General features: G+C 43.6%; 1 protein-coding gene and 1 long non-coding RNA gene across 3 annotated transcripts in view; both read right to left on the bottom strand.

Moving 5' to 3' along the window:
- itgb2 (integrin, beta 2) overlaps positions 1-18,843 on the bottom strand; it is an 83,129-nt gene that overhangs the window by 52,112 nt on the left and 12,174 nt on the right. For both annotated transcript variants that reach the window (XM_030428391.1, XM_030428390.1), the window contains one exon: positions 12,954-13,051. In XM_030428391.1, coding sequence (XP_030284251.1) covers positions 12,954-13,051 — 98 coding nt within the window. The remainder of the gene's footprint in view (positions 1-12,953; positions 13,052-18,843) is intronic.
- Positions 2,373-2,991, bottom strand: LOC115588081 (uncharacterized). The gene is made up of 2 exons (XR_003985272.1): positions 2,751-2,991; positions 2,373-2,514 (listed from the first exon to the last, which is right to left on the bottom strand). It is a non-coding gene; the product is annotated as an uncharacterized LOC115588081 (long non-coding RNA).

Genomic DNA, 18,843 nt, shown 5'->3' on the forward strand with positions numbered 1-18,843 from the left:
CTTAGCCTATGCTCTCTGCTAAAAGAAATGTGCATCCCAATCACCAGCCATTAAGTCACACAATACTGCCTTGACATGACAATACTGCTTGTAATGCTCTCTAATTATCATACTAAAAGGAAAACATGCATACCCCCACTTACATCCACACATCCATATTCAGGAAAATGTTCACCTTTCCCAGAACTGAATTGTCTGTTGATATCCTCTTTGTGGACAAAGCTGAGGAATTTTAGCCAGTCTTATCAAATTAACTTAATTTTTTAAGAGATAAAATTTTTAAATCAGTCAAATTTGACCAGAACAAAACACAAGGATAGTATGTATACTTTCCATGTATAAAAAAACACTCTGTTTCAGGCAGTGGTGTAGTGGAGGGAATACAACCCGTCTGTTCCCACTGCAACAAGCCTGCTATTTGTCTACCACACTTACCCAACGTTGTAATATTACAACAAATATATAACAAGCTCTAAAAGAAATTTGATGAATGTATTCTACAAAAACTACATATGTACATGGAAACCATGAGAGGTTGTGTGAGTTCATGGCCACGAGGCGGGACTTATAAAAAAATGTACTATCCAATAGCATCGTGAGACTGAACAATAGGACCCAATGACTATTTAAATGTGGTAAAAAAACAAGATTAAATATAACAGATTGTGTTTTAGGATGGCTAAAGGTAATGTTTTAATATTACAACAGTAGATCTTCGAGGGGACTCCTTTGGTCTCTACACACACAGCTCTCCTCTTGGCAACAGCACTGTAGACTATAGCATTACAGACCTAGACCCCTTCCGTCTCAGATCATTCACAGTCAGCCACCCTCACACCCTTATTTTATCATAGTAAAATAACATTCTACATCAGAAAGACAGTAACAGAACCCACTAAATTAAACTATACAAAACAACCTTATAGATGGACAACCAGTAGCAAGGACGACTACCAGAAAGCAATCAGACATCAAACAATTCAATCTCAATTAGACCATTTTCTTTCCACCCATTATCCCCACTGTAACAATGGCCTGAATCAGGCTTTACGGAGTCTTAACATATTTGACAATGTGGCACATTTTATCCAACCTGAAAAAGTGTCAACGCCACAGATCAAAAACGTCAGCCAGTAAAAAGTGGTTTGATACAGACTGAGAAAAACACTGAGGAGTTTATCAAATCAAAAACACAGACAACCTGACAACCCTGAGCTCCGCCTCCAATATTGGGAAACTATTATTGAAATTATTCAGAAGAAGACTCCGAACTAAAAAGCTGCAGCATGAACAGCATCAATTTGATGTTGTTGAAGAATCCATTGACTCAAATCATTCCTGGAAAAAATGGCACTCTATCAGCAAATCACAGAATGAAGAATTGACTATTCAAAATGTTGAAATATTGAAAAAACACTTTGAAAACCTGTATAACACTGAATTTGTCCCAAAATGATCTCTTCAACAAACTACAAACTCTAGAATCAGTCATTAAAGACAGTCAAAACCCTTTATTACTGAACAGGAGCTACTGGCTAAAATCCAGACCTTACATACAACTAAGGAAGGCCTGATGGTATTTTAAATGAGGTGTTGAAATTTAATAACCATAAATTCAGCATTGCCATATTAAAATTATTCAACCTGGTTCTGAACATTGGACATTTCCCTGACATCTGGAGCAAAGGAATCATCACACCAGTCTTTAAAAATGGAAATAAATTTGAGCGAAACATCAACAGAGGCATAAGTGTCAGCAGCAACCTGGGGAAGTTATTCAGCAGCATCCTGAACAGCCGACTGCAAGACTTCCCCAGAACATAATGGCCCTCATTTATCAATCTTGCGTGAAAACGGGTGCAGATCTGAGCGCAGAATTGGTCGTACGACAGGACACACGTGTGATTTATGAAGCATTCGTATTTGACCAATCTCAGCGTATGAATGTGCGGGTCTTGATAAATGCGGCGGCTGAATTCGATCGTCATTAACATTTTACGCCCTTAAATATTCTTGGTTCGGAGGCCTCGCCCACTGAGGTCAAACATGGAGAGAAGAAACACTAGCAAGAAGAGAAACTTTTCCGAGATGGAGATCGGCATCCTGACATCCAAGGTGGAGCAAAACAAAGATGTGCTTTTTGGCAGTCTGAAAAATGAAATTCAAGGAGCTCATAAAAACGCTGTATGGAAGAGAATAACGGAGGCAGTCAACAGCGTTGCCAGAGGAACAGACTCCGGCTGAGGTGACGCAGACGCACTCGCGTCAGAGCCAGAGCAGAATGGTAACTAACAACCCCCTTTTGCTTGCATTGTAAAATCTATCAAACTCTGACTGTTAACATTTCTTACACATAATAAGGCTTACACATGTTACATGGGTATGCATTTTTATTGTATTTTTAAATGTTTCAGAGCCAGGCACCAGCATCATGTCGGCAAGGTCTCCTCCCCAGAGCGCGTGCCCTCTGGCTCCGTTGCTGCGCCCAGACCAAACAACATCACAGCAGAGGTCCTGGACAGACAAACAGAAATATGCAGTTTATTGGCCTCAGTTGTCGGCGCACTTGATGCAATAAATAACACATTAAAAGAAATTAATGAAACTCTAAAAAAGCCTTAATAAAGTGTAAAAATGACTAAATGTTGTCCATTTTCTATGTTTATTATGCCTTTAGCCAATTCCACCAATACTTCACATTACTGATTAAATACTGCAGAGCATTTGCAAGAGTTTAAAGTATACTTTACATTTTTAAGGCCGATGAATGAGGTCCTGTCTCCTCCGTATAGCCCTCAGTGGAGGCTGTGCTGGCCACGATTCCATGGGCATTGGCTCATCTGACTGCGCCGGCACATCAAAGGCATTCCATTCTCTAATACGATGTTGTGCAAAACTTGACAGGCCAAAATAATATCGCACACTTTCTCCGGGGTATACAGCAGCGTTCCCCCTGCTGGTCCGAGACAGAGCCACCTGCGCTTCAGCAACCCGAAGCAGCGCTCCACTGTGACCGGTGTGCGTGTGTCTGCGTTCCTGCTCTGTAGCGGGGTTTGCCAACTGGGTTATTAGGTATTCCGTTAATTAGTTGACATGTTAGGTTATTTAGCCTATCATATTTTATATTACAAAAAAGTGGTAGCCTATCAGTAAAAACGTGGCCTTTTTAAAAAAAAATAATAATAATTTTTACTCGTTTTAAGAATCCGTTTTGATCTGATCTATATATGTGACTGCTTATGCTTAATGAAAGCTGAGGTTTGTTATTTTCAGACTCAGCCAGATATTGCTGTGCTGCATCGCAAATCCACAGACTCAGATGTGCGTACACGAGCTCAGACCTGACGTGAGATCTGATCGTAGCTTCGGCTCACGTCCAAATTGATAAATGCCAAAGTTTGCGTGGAAATGGTGTTACGCACGTTTTTCTGCCGTACGTTCGTTTGATAAATGAGGGCCATTGTCCTGAGCAAGAGTCAGATTCGATTTACACCACAACATCTCACTACAGACTACATCTACACCTTCATTAATAAACACGTCTACCAGAACACAACAAAATTCAGGTTGCCAGCTTCACACAACATCATCTCGTCTTTCCAGCAACCTCTTACTCATTCTACTGGCACCGGGTTGCCAATTCCACTCCTCACTACATCCTCTTTACAGCTACCTCTATCTCTTGCTTTTGGCACTGGGTTGCCACTTCCTCTTCCCACTACTAGGGCTGCACGATATTGGAAAAAAACGACATTGCGTTTTGTTTTTTTTAACCCTGTGATATGTATTGCAATATGAAAAAATACAGGAATTTTCGTCAGATGACCTGAAGAGCACTTTATGTTATGCTGCATTTCAAAATGATAAGGATTTATATTTTATATGAGCTCATTCATGCGTGCTTGCGTGTCCCAGAACTTCCATTCCCCATGCTGGCTTACTTTCATTTATAAAAATTACTTCTGTCTTTTTTTCCTTCAGGTGCGGGTGGGGCGTCAGTTACAATTTATAGCGGGTCGGCTCGGGTGCGAAATGTAATTTGTGCTACGGTAGGAAAACGGGTCGGATTAAGTTTTAAGTATGCCGTGTACGGGCAGGTTTTCAAAATAAGACCTATGCAGGACTCTGCTGTGTGGTACCAACGTAAATGGTCAAACAAATTAGTTGTGTAACCTCTCGGTGTGGCAACAAATGCAAGGCACTGTTGACACAGAACACACTTTTGGTCAATATCATCCTTCTTGTAGCCGAAATAATTCCAGATAACTGTCGTTGCTTTTCTATTTGGCACCAAGTCTTCTTTTTTCGAGATTTTCTCTTGATCGTTGCTCATTTTTCAATGTTGTTACCAGCGACTTACTCCATGTGCAGGGGCATGGTCTGCTTCGGCACACTGATTAAGAACTAATGTGATTGGTGGATCGCTGTGCATGCACAGTGTGTGTCAGGTACCCTTGAAATTAGATGAGTTCATTTGCATCCTACATTTCAGGCTCTGCGATGTGACTATTGCACACACGTACATCGCGATGCTCAAATGATATATCGTGCAGCCCTACCCACTACCATTTCTTTTTTGCAATAACCTTCATGGATTTGTTCCAAATAGCATCCTTCTAATGTACAGACTTTTGCATGCAGTATGCATACTATTGGGACATAGGGTGTTTTCCAAATAGCATACTTTCCATTACTATTAGTACGTAAGTCCACTGTAGCAATACAGCAGCCCCTACAAAGTACGTACAGTTGTATGCAGTATGCCTACAATTGGAACATACTACTTCGTCAAAACAGTGCGCCTTGAGCCTTGTGTCAATTGTGCTGTCAAATAGTTGTGCTCTCTCAGCTTCTTTTATATTTGCATGACGTGATGTATGTGACATATTCTCCACTGCGCAGAGGACTCTGCATCAGAATAGCCAGAGAAGCATGCTGGCTTGCATACTGCACAATGCAACTGGATTAAGTAGGAGATCCTAATATTTTTGACTACAGCATTACACATACATCTAGACTTACTGAATACGTTCTTGCATACAAAATATTATTTGGCTGCAGGCAATCTCTTATTTCTGGCACCGGGTTGCTAGTTCCTCCCCACACTACCTCTTCGCAGCAACCTTTAGCAACGTCTACTGCGTCCCCACTAGGTCTGCGCGAAAAATCGTTAAAAAAATCGCGATCTCGATTCACACATACACGTGATCTTATTTCTACACATAGCGATTCTGAAGCATTTTATATCTCGTGCTGAATCACAAACAAATGCTCCTATTTTCCTCCCGGATTTTTTGAAGCGCCCCCAAACGCAGCACTGCCGCTGCCTCCTCCCTCAACCTGTGGTAAAGTGTCTTTACAACACGTGATTCAGTGGCGGAAGCCCGCCTGCAGTTGAGTGTTTATAAGGAGTGAGTGAGAAGCCGTTTTTAGACGGGGCAGCAAGCCGCCAATCTGCCCGTCCTTTTGGCTGCTAGGTCCGCGGTTTTAGACAGAGGGCGGCAAATTGAGGGCCTGTTTTGGTTTGCCAATTTACCTTCTCGGAGGGTACACTTATTTCCACCTCACCTGCTAGATGAGCAACTGGACAGCCGCTGACTCCCGGATCTCTAGCTGTTTGGTTGTGTTAGCTTGTTGTTGTAGCGCAAGCTAGAAACGGTCACTGCTTTCAAATTAATAGTCCCCCGCTAAGAACCCAGTTCTAAACTCCAATGGGGTGCAATGTAAAGCTCTTATTTTGAAGACAAATTCGTTGTCAACTGTTCACAGCCCAAGTTCGGGCTTCATGTCACGTGTTTACGTGAGGAATATTACGCCTCTGTTTTAGAAAGCTGATCAAAGCAGCTATGACATATCACCTAGCCAAAGATACAGCCCCAATAAACACTGTACAACATGAGGGATTAAGGGATGCCCTCTCATCTTGGAGACTAATTATTTTTTTTTTACTTTTGCAAAAATAATTTCTCATCCAATGATAGAACTTGAACAAAACAAAAAAAAACATTGCTTTGGCAGAGGCATAGTAGTATGACTCCGCCATACTACAATGTTTTTTTACTCATCAGTGCAATAAACATTTGTGAAAAAATCGTGCCAGAGAATCGTGATCTCAATTCTAAGCAAAAAAATCGTGATTCACATTTTTTCCAGAATCGTGCAGCCCTACTCCCCACTATTTCTTTATCACATCAAATGTGACACCAGGCTGTCAGTCCCTCTCCCCAAAATGTCTTCCCAATAACCTATTCTAGTCTACTGGCACCATGTTGCCAGGTCCTCTCCCCACTACCTCCTTGGCAGCAACCTTTTATCACTATATTGGCACTGAGTTGCCAGATCCTCTTCCCACAACCTCCTCTGTAACAATCTCTTCCCTGGGTTGGTCAATCGGACCTAGTTAGTTTTTCTCTCTGCAACCCACCAGTCATCCTTTGCTGCAAAGTCTACAATTCCTCCATACGCAACTTTCCCGCCAACAAGAAAAATTCGGTTTTCCTTGGCTTTAGAGAGCCCTCTATCTCGCAATCTCCTCCTCAACCCTCTCTCGCCCTGGCATACTTTCGACAACAAATCCGGCCATAGGCGTACTCATCAGCATCTCCTGCATCACAAGCACTCGCTCCTTTCACTGGACAGCTTATTTTGGTCCACTATGAAAGGTACCCCCATTCTCATTCTATAGTTAACCAGTTGTCATCAGACTTTGAATGGCTGCAGCAGCAGTCGCAAACTTCAACTCCTTGCTGTCTTCCATCAAGTCCTGATCTCTTGAAATATCAAAGCCCCCTACTGTTACGGCCCTTAGCCCTTGGCTGTGTCCTATGTGTAGTGGGTGTGTCTGTGTGTTGCAGGTTGCAGTGGATGGCTGATTGGGAGCACCTGGGACTGGCTCTGCAGCTGATTTAAGCCTGCTGGCTTGAGTCCTCACTCTCTCTTTCCTCAGGATCGACACCCTGCTGCTGCTGCTGTTTTGTTTTTGTTCTGTTCTTTTCTGCACCGGACAACATGCACCTCACATTTGACATCACATACAAGCACCCTCTTACACCACTGATATACCCTTTCACACTCCATGGTACATTTAATTTGTGTTTATAATCAATAAACACAACTCTTTTGTTTTCATCCCGTGTCAATTATCCATATTTTGTTGCGGCCTCGGAGCCAGTCGTAACAAAGTTGGGGGCTTGTCCGATTGTTTTGTGGTTTTGATGTTTGTTTGTTTGTTTTTTTAGGGTAGCCTATTTTAATTTGTCTTGTCGCAGTGTGACCGCATTTGGTCCGTGTTGGCGCAGGGCATCTGAGTTTCGGTAATTGTGGCGTGTGGCAGTGATTGAAGCAGGTCAACTGATCTTGTGCAGTAATTGACGTCAAGGGGGGTTCCCTTGGGAGTCCTTTAGTGGATGGTGACGTGTGTCTCCATTTATGGTGTTTGAGGAGGTGTGGAGCCTTGATGCGCAGGCGTGTTTTGGTTTTCATTCATTCATTCATGCGTAATGGGTCCTTGCAGGAGAAGGTGAGTGTTGATTGAAGTGTGTGTGTGCATGATTTTGATGGAGTTTTTCCTGGTAGGTTTAGCGGCGTCTCCCCTTTGGGACTCGTTGGTGGGGGGGTTGTTATTGTTGGGGTATGGTGGTTGAGAGCATCCCTTTCCCCTTTTCCTCAATTTTGCTCGGGAGCACTGCCCGTGGTTTAGAGGTGGTGGCCAGTTTACTGGTTGCTGCTTCTGGGCCAGTGGGCTCTAGGTGCATAAATACCCGCTACCACGCCTCATGAAGACTAGGGGGGAGTTATCATAGTTAGTTGTGGTCAGGCAGATAGCTAGCGGAGAAACTCCAAACTGAAGCACATAGGTGGGTTTAGCCCTTTGTATTTTTTCTTTTTTTTTCTTTCTCTCTGGTCTTCTCTCGCAAGCTTAGGTATGGATGAAATTGTTAAGAAATTTTTGGAGAGCCCGTCTGAGCAGCTGTTAGACGAGTGTTCAAGGGATCAGTTACTAAAGTTGGTCGACTATTATAAAGTTGATGTGGGTGACAGACGAGTTAAGGAGGCCGTTAGCGTGAATCTGAAGGTGCATCTGTTTAAAATAAAGGTTTTGAGCACTGTAAAGGAAACTGCTTCGGTGAGTGATGATTCATTTCCACCTGTCGCGGATCTTGGTTTTGGTCCAGGTTTATCTTTTGAGCAGCAGAAAGAGTTGCTGGAATTACGTATGAAATGGGAGACAGAGAAGGAATTGTCTTTGGAGAAAATTAAGCAGGGAACCGAATTGGTAAGACCGGAGCTGCAGAAACAAAAGTTGCAGTTCGTGAGGGAAGAGCAGTGTCTGATGTTCTGACTGATGGTCCCTTTGTGCCTGAGGGAAATCAGATGAATTCTGCTGCTGTGAATGATTTGAGGGATTTGAAGCTTGTCCCTAAATTTAATAAGCGAGATCCGGAGACGTTTTTTCTAATGTTTGAGCATCTGGCGGACGCTCGGGGGTGGTCTGAGGCCACGTGTACATTATTGTTGCAGTGTGTGATAACCGGCAGGGCGCAGGAAGCTTATTCGTCCTTGAGTAGCAGTGAGTGGGAAGTATGCAGCAGTAAAATCAGCTATTCTGAAGGCGTTTGAGCTGGTCCCTGAGGCTTATCGCCAGAGGTTTAGGACTTGGAGGAAGGGTGAAAAGTCTCATATGGAGTTTGTACGGGACCTATCCACTCAGTTTGATCGTTGGTGTGTGGCCGCTGAGGTTGACTCATATGATGATCTGCGTGAGTTGGTTATACTGGAACAGTTTCGGAGCGCACTGTAACTTATATAAGTGAGCGCAAGGTTAAGACGACAGCTGAGGCGGCCGCTTTAGCTGATGACTACAAGTTGACGCATGAGCGAGTTGGTCCTGCTGTTCGCAGTAGCGGGCACAGGAACAGTTCCTCAGGGGCCGGTGTGTGGTCTGGGCGCCCGATAAGACCGGAGCAGCAAGGGAACAAATGTGGTGCTCGTGAGTTTGACAAAGTTTGTAACTATTGTCATAAGTGGAATCATGCCACTGGAGGCATGATTGTTATGTTTTAAAATCTAGGTCTGAGCACACAGAGTCCAGTTTTACCCCCAAACCGGCCATGTTTACTGCGCCCGTCGCTGATAATTTTCCAACGACCGTTGAGGCGGGGACGCAGGTGTCAGGTGTGGGGCGTACGTCTTTTGAGCCTTTTATCAGTGAAGGTTTTGTTTGTCTAGTAGGTGGTGAAGAGAGAGTGCGCGTAAGGATCTTGCGCGATACTGCTGCTTTCGATTCATTCATATTAACATCAGTCTTACCGTTTTCAGAGGAGTCGTGTACTGGTTCATTCATTCCCGTGCTGGGGATGGAAATGAGAGTTCTGCATGTGCCTCAACATGAAATAACGTTGTCTTGTGATCCCTTTCAGGGTAACGTGGTGGTTGGTGTGCGTCCGGCTTTGCCCTTAGATGGGATCAAAGTGATCCTGGATAATGACATATGTGGTAGTAGAGTGTTGGCTAATGTTCCACCTCCTATCCTGGTTTCAGCACCCCTGGTTAGCAGTGAACCTGATAAAAACGAGAAGGAGTTTCCTGATGTATTTACAGCATGCGCTGTGACGTGTGCTATGGCGCGCACACAGGCTGATAGAGGCTCTGTGGGAGAGACTGACAGTCCACTGCAGTATGATTTGACATGTCCTGATGTTCCTTGGTCTATCTCCTACAGTGAGTTGGTGGAAGAGCAGCAGGCTGATGGTTCCCTCAAGGCTTTGCTGGAGAAGGCTTGTCCGGTGGTTGAGGTGAAAAATCATGCTCAGTGTTATTTTTTTGATAAAGGGGTGTTGATGAGGAAGTGGGTGCGTCAGTGGGAAAATTTCATTGGTGATCCTATTTACCAAGTAGTTGTGCCTTTCAGGTTGCGCAGTTTGGTGCTGAAGATTTCCCACGACGTGAGTGGTCACTTGGGGGTCAGAAAGACATATGACCGCATCTTGAGGTATTTTTTTTGGCCCCAGTTAAAAAAAGATGTGTCAGCCTACATAAAGTCATGCCATACATGCCAACTTACTAGCAAGCCTAATCAGACCCTTAAGCCTGCTCCTTTGTTCCCAATACCAGCTATAACTCAGCCTTTTGAGCATCTCATCATTGATTGTGTTGGGCCTTTGCCTCCTTCGAGATCGGGAGCTTGTTATCTGTTGACAGTGATGTGTCAGAGGACAAGATATCCGGCTGCCTATCCGCTGCGCACAATTACAGCCAGGTCTGTCGTGCGTGCTTTGTCCCAGTTTATGTCCATCTTTGGTGTTCCCAGGGTGATCCAATCTGACCAAGGATCAAACTTTTCCTCCCATTTGTTCTCGCAGATTTTGAAGCAGTTGCGTGTTAAGCACAATCAGGCATCTGCCTATCACGCGCAGTCAAGGCGTTCTGGAACGTTTTCACCAGACACTAAAGGCAATGTTACGTGCATACTGTGTTCAGTTGAGGGGTGACTGGGAGGAGGGTTTACCTTGGCTGTTGTTGGCCGCTAAAGAGGTTGTTCAGGAGAGTACAGGGTTTAGTCCCAATGATCTCGTGTTTGGCCACATTGTACGGGGTCCGTTGGCTCTTTTACGGGATAATTGGAGGAAAACGGAGCCACCACAGAACCTGCTTGAATATGTACATGGTTTTCGTTACAGGTTGTATAAGGCCCAGGAGCTGACCAAGAGTAAGTTGGCTGGTACACAAAGCAACATGAAAAGACTTTATGATCGGCAGGTTGAAGATCGTGTTTCTCCCAGGAGATCAGGTTCTAGCTCTTTTGCCTATTGTAACATCTCCATTTCAGGCTAAATTTTCTGGCCCTTATTCTGTGGTTAAAAGTTGTCTGACCAGAATTATCTGATTGCTACTCCTGATCGTAGATCTTCCACTCAACTGTGCCATGTAAATTTGCTAAAACCGTACTATGTTCGTGTACAGGAGTCCGGTAATCAGGAGGTAAAACTGAATGATGTCCATTCTGCTTGTGTGTCTGTGTCTCTCTCCCCTGTTGTGGCAGAGCAGGGGGGAGATGCGTGTCAGGCCCTGATGATGCTGTACTTTATGGCCGGCTTAAAAATTCAGAGACAGAATTTGAATGGTTTACTCAGTCATTTGGAGGTTTGCGAAACGCACTCAGTTGGATGGTTTGATTAAACGTTATGTATGTCTATTTAATGATACACCTACCTGCATGCACCTGACTGAACATGACATAGATGTTGGCGATTCTAAGCCCATTAAACAGAAGTTCTATCGTGTTCATCCAGAGAAGCGCAAGTATCTTGACGCTGAGGTGAAGTACATGTTAGAAAACGACATGGCAGAGCCATCCTGTTCCTCCTGGGCCTCACCTTGTTTATTTGTGCCGAAGTCGGATAACACGCCCATTTTTTGTTTTTGTTCGGACTTCCGTAAAGTTAATAGTGTTACAAAACCGTACTGTTTTCCCCTCCCTCGTGTGGAGGACTGCATCGACCAGGTGGGGTCGGCTCAATTTGTGAGCAAATTTGATTTGCTCAAGGGTTATTGGCAGGTTCCGTTGTCTAGGAGGGCGAGAGACATTGCCGCTTTTGTTACACCTACATGTTTATATTCGTATAAAATAATGCCTTTCGGTTTGGGGAATGCACCAGCAACCTTCCAACGCCTGATGAACAGGGTTGTGGGAGATCTGGAAGGTTGTTCGTTGTATTTGGATGATGTAGTCGTTTACTCCGACAATTGGGACATTCATCTGGACCGCATTGAGAAGTTGTTTGACCGCTTGGCTCACGCACATTTGACGGTGAACCTGGCCAAGTGTGACTTTGCGAAGGCCACAATTTCTTATCTGGGTCGTGTTGTGGGTCAGGGTAGAGTGTGTCCTGTACGAACAAAGGTGCAAGCTATTGATGACTATGCAGTGCCTACAACCAAAAAGGAGCTGATGTGTTTTTTGGGGCTCGTTGGGTATTACCCTTGTTTTTGCAGAAACTTTTCTACTGTGGTGGCGCCTCTGACCAATCTGTTGAAGGGTAAAGTCAAATTTGAGTGGTCTTCTGAGTGTCAGGCTGCATTTGAGAATGTGAAGACCGTCATTTGTAAGGCTCCGGTTTTGGCTGCTCCTCAGTGGGATAAGCCCTTTAAAGTTGAGGTGGATGCCAGTTATGTCGGGGCAGGAGCAGTGTTATTGCAACCTGATGACTTGGATGTTGATAAGCCTGTTTGCTTTTTTTCGAGGAAGTTCAATAAACATCAGTTGAATTACTCAGTTATTGAAAAGGAAACATTGGCTTTGATTTTGGCCTTGCAGCATTTCAGTGTCTATGTCAGCTCTGGACCTGTTGTGGTATTCACAGACCATAACCCTTTGACTTTTCTTAGTTCCTTGCAATGTCCAAACCAGCGACTGATTCGTTGGGCTTTGTTGCTACAGTCATATAGTTTGGAGATCGGTCATATTAAGGGGTCGGACAATGTGGTCGCAGATGCATTGTCGAGGGCTCCCTGTGCTTAATGTTTATACTGTATTAATTCATCTCTGCTCTGTTGCAGGTGCCTTCTGCTCTCCCTCTTTCCTTTTTGAAGGAGCTTCTTGGTACCAGTGGTTGGGGATGGAGAGGGGAGCTGGGGGGCCTAATGAGGGACAGAGGCGGTGAGGTTTTTTTCCCCCTTTTTTTTTTCTCATTATTATCATTGATTGATTGTTGTTGGTGCTGAGTAGCTTTAAGGGTAGTTTGTTCAGAATAGAGTTGGACATATGGGGGCCAGGGTTCCATTTGGCACCCTGACTAAATGGGGGGGGGGGGGGTGTTCACAGGGTGTTTATTCAGCAGGTTGCTAATATTATAGCTGTTGTAGTTGAGCAATGGTTTAATGTTGATACATTCTACTGTTTGTATACCTGAGCAGGGACAGTTTGAGGGTGTTACATAAACTTAATTTCTCACCAGCTGTTTGCACCACACGCAGTATGGCCCAGATCTGATACAGTCCCGACAAGAGTTGATCACAGACTTTGAGCAGACTTCCTCTTGTTGACACAAGCCTGGAAAGAAAAACAATATTAAAAGCATAGAATGTACTTGTCAACCACAGCCGGAAATGCACACAGTCGTCAATCTTTTTGACCGTCACAACCAGCCGTTACGACACATATGCACAAATAATCAGACAACTTCTCTGTATAGTATAATAGTTCTATACATGTAATACATCATTAACAGTATTGAACAGTAATCAATCATACTTTAAACAATCACCTGACTACAGCTATAGAACCAAGCATAGAATGTGTAAGCATGAGAGAGAGAGACGGCAAGATGGCATTAACAAGTTTGGCATCAGAGCTGAATCCTGCTGTTCGAAGTCATAAGTCATACTGTGTAACTGGCATCTTGTTTCCTAAATGAAGGCCAAGTTAACTCCAAACAATCTGTATAAAAGAGGGTGTCTGTGGATGTGCCCATTCCAATGAATTTGGGACATTGTGCAAAACGTAAATAAAAACAGAATACAATGATTTGCAAATCCTTTTCAACTTAAATTCAATTGAATACACTACAAAGACAAGATATTTAATCAAACTCACTTCAATTCAAACTGATAAACTTTACTGTTTTTTAATTTAGATATTCATTCATTTTGAATTGGATGTCTGCAACACGTTCCAAAATAGCTGGGGCGAGGGCAACAAAAGACTGGGAAATTTGCGGAATGCTTACAAAACACATGGAACATTCCACAGGTGAACAGGTTAATTGGACAGGTTAATTGGAAAAAGGTTGGGGTCATGATTGGGTATAAAATGAGCATCCCCGAAAGGCTCAGTCGTTCACAAGCTAGGATGGGGCGAGGTTCATCCCTTTGTGAACAACTGCTTGAGCAAATAGTCCTACAGTTTAAGAACAACGTTTCTCAACATACTATTGCAAGAAATTGAGGGATTTCATCATCTACAGTCCATAATATTATCAAAAGTTTCAGAGATTCTGGAGAAATCTCTGCATGTAAGCGGAATAACATTGAATGCCTGTGACATTTCATTGGCACTGCATTAAAAACCAACATCATTCTGTCAAGGATATTACCACATGGGCTCAGGAACACTTCAGAAGACCGCTGTCAGCTAACACAATTTGTCACTACAGCAAGTTAAAACTCTACAGTGCAAAGCGAAAGCCCTATATCAACAACATCCAGAAATAACGTCGCTTCTCTGGGCCCGAGCTTATCTGAGATGGACTGACGCAAAGTGGAAAAGTGTGCTGTGGTCTGATGAGTCCACATTTCATATGGTTTTTGGAAATCACGGACATCGGGTCCCCTGGGCCAAAGAGGAACAGGACCATTTAAATTGTTATCAGCGCAAAGTTCAAAAGCCAGCATCTGTGATGGTATGGGGGTGTGTTAGTGCCCATGGTATGGGTAATTTGCACATCTGTGAAGGCACCATCAATGTTGAAATGTGCAATCTAAGTGGAAAAGGATATGCAAATCATTGTATTCTGTTTTTATTTACATTTTACACAACATCCCAATATAACTGGAATTGGGGTTTGTACATGTGGGTTAGTAGAGGCGAGAAAGAAGGAAAACAAGAGCTAATGCTTTGAGCATAGCAAGGAAGTAACAACCATAGAGAGACACAATACCAGCTGTTCTATAACTCAGAGGTAGGTTGAAGAACTTGGACTAATGCAGCTTTAAGCCCACAATACTAACAATATCTAGTATCTTCCCCGACACAACAGCCTCTCATTTGGGGACACACTGGTGGCAACTAGCATGTGTCCCTCTGACTCATTTAATCCAGCTTGTTTCCTTTGCATTGATTAATGGCTTTGCCCACTGTGGCATCCTATCAACTGGCTGATGGCTGGCTGTTCTCTAAGCTTTTTGCGAGAGGAACAGTGTAGCTCACTCTGGAGAACAGGCATAACATTTTGAATTTCAGGGTTCCTATATGACTGTCAGAGCTTGAACACTCTATTTCCTCTGCGCTGAAAACACAACTTGCATGTATAATATATGACATGCTATATAATAATATAGATTTTTGAGGGTTTCTGATGTTTATGGTTGTTCATCTGTTCATTCTGTTCTTTAGATATATCTTTCCACATTCTATGTTAAAACTATTGATGTGCTGCTTTTAATCCTGCTCTTATGAAGATCCTGAGAGGTAAACATTTAAAACAAATCTAATTAGGGCCCGAGCAGGTAGAACTGCGAGGTCCCTATTGTAATTGGAAGGAAAGAAATTTTCTTCTCCAAGTTTGACTGCAGTTTTGGATGCCTGAACATACCCAAAAACTCACCAAATTTGGAATATACATCACATATGGCGAAAATTACGATCCTGCATTGTCACTGGGTGTGGTCGTGACCTGCGGGCTCTGTGGCGCCCCCTAATGTTCTTCCCTGCCTTCCACATGCGCGTAGACAAATGAAATTCAGTACGCAGATTCCTCATGACCAGACGCACAAAAAAAGTCGGGGGGCCCATACTGTCACTCCAACAGGAAGTCAGCCATTTTGATGTGTGGCGGCATTTTTCCCAAATTCATGCCTACTTTGAAAACTATCTTCTCCTAGAGCTTAAACACCACAGTCTTCAAATTAACTCAATTATCTTCTTCATGCCTTGAGCGGTCAATTCAAATCCTTAACCGTAAAGCATCATGTCCACATAACTTCTTCATACAATTTCCTATCTTGGCCAAATCTCTCAGGAATGCAGAGGGAGTCGCCCTGAACAAATCTGTGTTGTCATGGGGCGTGGTCGTGACCTGCAGGCTCTGTAGCGCCCCCTATTGTTCAGCCCCGCCTCCCACAAGTGCGTAGAAGAAAGAAATTCAATACGCAGATTCCTCATGACCAGACGCACAAAAAACCCTTCTGGACCGATACCGTCACTCCAACAGAAAGGCAGCCATTTTGATGTGTGGCAGCATTTTTGTCCAAATCATGCCTACTTTGAAAATGATCTTGTCCTAGAGCTTAAACACCAAAGTCTGCACATTCACTCAATTATCATCTTCATGCCTTGAAGAACAAAAGTTATGGAAATCTTTCAGCTGCGACATACTTTAGTGGGCGGTGCGGTGGAAACCATTTTTTCCCCTCGCGGTCAAACATCAAGGCTTTATAACTTTAACATACAATTTCCTATCCACACCAAACTTCTCATAAGTGTAGAGGCTGTCTCCCCGAATAAATCTCAGCATCAATACTAAGTCGGCCATTTTGCTTTTGGCCGCCATTTTGAAATATTGCCAATCTTCATACTTAAATTATCTCCTCCTGCAGATGTAACACCACCGACTTCACAGTCACTCAGTATGATCCTCTGACCTTGAAGATGAAAAGTTATGGACATCTTTATCCTACGTCATACCTGCTGGCCGTGGCGGTGCCCGCCATAAAAATCCTTCGTCATGAAGCATCGAGTCCTAATAACTTCTTCATACAATTTCCTATCTCGGCCAAATCTCTCAGGAATCTAGAGGGAGTCGCCATGAATAGATCTGTGCATCAATACTGTGTCATATCCATAGCGACACCCACTGGACACAGGAAGTCAGACAAACATCATCCGATTGACATGACGTTCACTGCTTGTTTTCTCCCCGTCATGACATGCTTGTAACAGGTGAGCGTGCAGTCCGACAATGCCACAGCCCGACACGCGCGGACTGCGAGGGCCCATTCATCACTGCTTGCAGTTTTAAATAATGGTTAGGGCCCGAGCAGGTCATCGACCTGTGAGGTCCCTATTGTAATTGGAAGAATTATTCTTCGTTATTATTATTATTCCGATCCGACATCGACTGCAGTTTTGGATGCCTGAACATAATCGAAAACTCTCCAAATTTGGAATTTGCGTCAGGTTAAGTGAAAATAGCGATCCTGCATTGTCACTGGGCGTGGTCGTGACCTGCGGGCTCTGTAGCGCCCCCTAATGTTCAGCCCCGCCTCCTACAAGTGCGTAGAAGAACGAAATTCAATACGCAGATTCCTCGTGACCAGACGCACAAACAACCAATTTGGACCCCTAGTGTCAGTCCAACAGGAAGGCAGCCATTTAGATGTGTGGCGGCGTTTTTGTCCAATTCATGCCTACTTTGAAAATTATCTTGTCCTAGAGCTTAAACACCACAGTCTTCAAATTAACTCAGTAATTTTCTTCATGCCTCGAAGAATAAAAGTTATGGAAATCATTCAGCTGCGCCAAACTTTAGTGGGTGGTGCGGTGGAAACTATTTTTTCCTCACGCCGTCAAGCATCGAGGCTTTATAACTTCAACATACAATTTCCTATCCACACCAAACTGCTCGTAACTGTAGAGGCTGTCACCCGAACAAATCTCAGCATCAATACTTAAATCAGTACTTAAATGATCTCCTCCTACAGATGTAACACCACCGACTTCAAAGTCACTCAGTAGCATCCTCTGACCTTGAAGATGAAAAGTTGTGGAAATCTTTATCCTATGTCATACCTGCTGGCCGCGGCGGAGTCCGCCATTAACATCCGTGGTCATGAAGCATCAAGTCTTGATAACTAACTTCCTATCTAGGCCAAATCGAGAGGGAATCGAGAGGGAGTCCCCATGAATAGATCTGTGCATCAATACTCTGTCATATCCATAGCCCTACCCACTGGAAACATAAATTAGTTTTAATCTCATTCCATTAGGGCTCCTACAAGCTGTGAGTGACACAAGTCACCACTAGATGGCAGTGTTGTCTTTTAAGTCACAGGTGTCCTTTGTGCTTCGCAACCTCTGGATAACCTCTAGATTATTCCATTCCATGGCAGGAAGTCAGCCTCAAATTTATCAGATTTTATTGAAACTTCAAAATGTGGCTGCATGCACTTTATGGAATAAAAACTAGCAAACAAAGGAGACATCAGATCAAAAGCTTGACATTCATAGACAGCCATATATACATTTTGGTAAGGAGGCAAGTGAAGCATCATTTGACACTCATTTATCTGCAGTGATGACAAACATAGTCAGATGTACATGGCATTTGCAGGTAGTTTTGTCTGAATTGCACATTACAACATGGAATAATTGGACGGTAATGTTTAGAGCCACATAATGGATAAGTCAGTGGTAGTAAACTACAGCACACAATTTTCAATCAAGCCAATTTGCTAAGAATGCCATTTGTGTGTTGTGTCTGCCCTCTCAGTGTGGCACACAACAAGATGTGTGTAGTTGTGTTTCTGACCAACGTTTCCACGATGAACAAAGTGGCTTCCCCTGCCATTTTAAACAACTGAGTGATTTCTTTGGATAAAAGTCCCATATTATACTGTTTTTCATCAATGTCACACAGCTGTCAGAGGTCCAACAACTCTGTATTTGATATGTATTACTCAAACACATCCGTGGTCCTGCATTCCAGCTGTCAAAAAGTCGCTCTGCTGAGCTGTAATCAGAGCACTCTGTTTCTGTGCCTGCACCTTTAAATGCTAATGAGCTCCGTCTGTCAACGCGTACTTGGGGAGCTTTGGATACTGTCACTCTGAGGAAGCCCGTTATGCTAACGGCATTCGCTAATGTGTACGGTGGATGTAACACTATGGCTCGCGGAGATTCTTTCGTTCAGCCGAACCAGTTTGACCCAGAATCGGACCCAGAAGGAGAGGCTGCTGAAGAAGTACAGACTCTGCGGCTGCAGCAGGACATTTCAGAATGGTTAGTGTGGCTAAATAATGTTAGTTTTTTTTGTGTTGTTACAGTGCTATCGTGTAGCTAATGGCCAACAGCTAGCGAAAGCTTCGTTTATCTCAAACACAGTCTCAAAACTCTTGGACACTGTTCGC

Source organism: Sparus aurata, chromosome 9 (assembly GCF_900880675.1).
Source record: "Sparus aurata chromosome 9, fSpaAur1.1, whole genome shotgun sequence".
Lineage (NCBI taxonomy): Eukaryota > Metazoa > Chordata > Actinopteri > Spariformes > Sparidae > Sparus > Sparus aurata.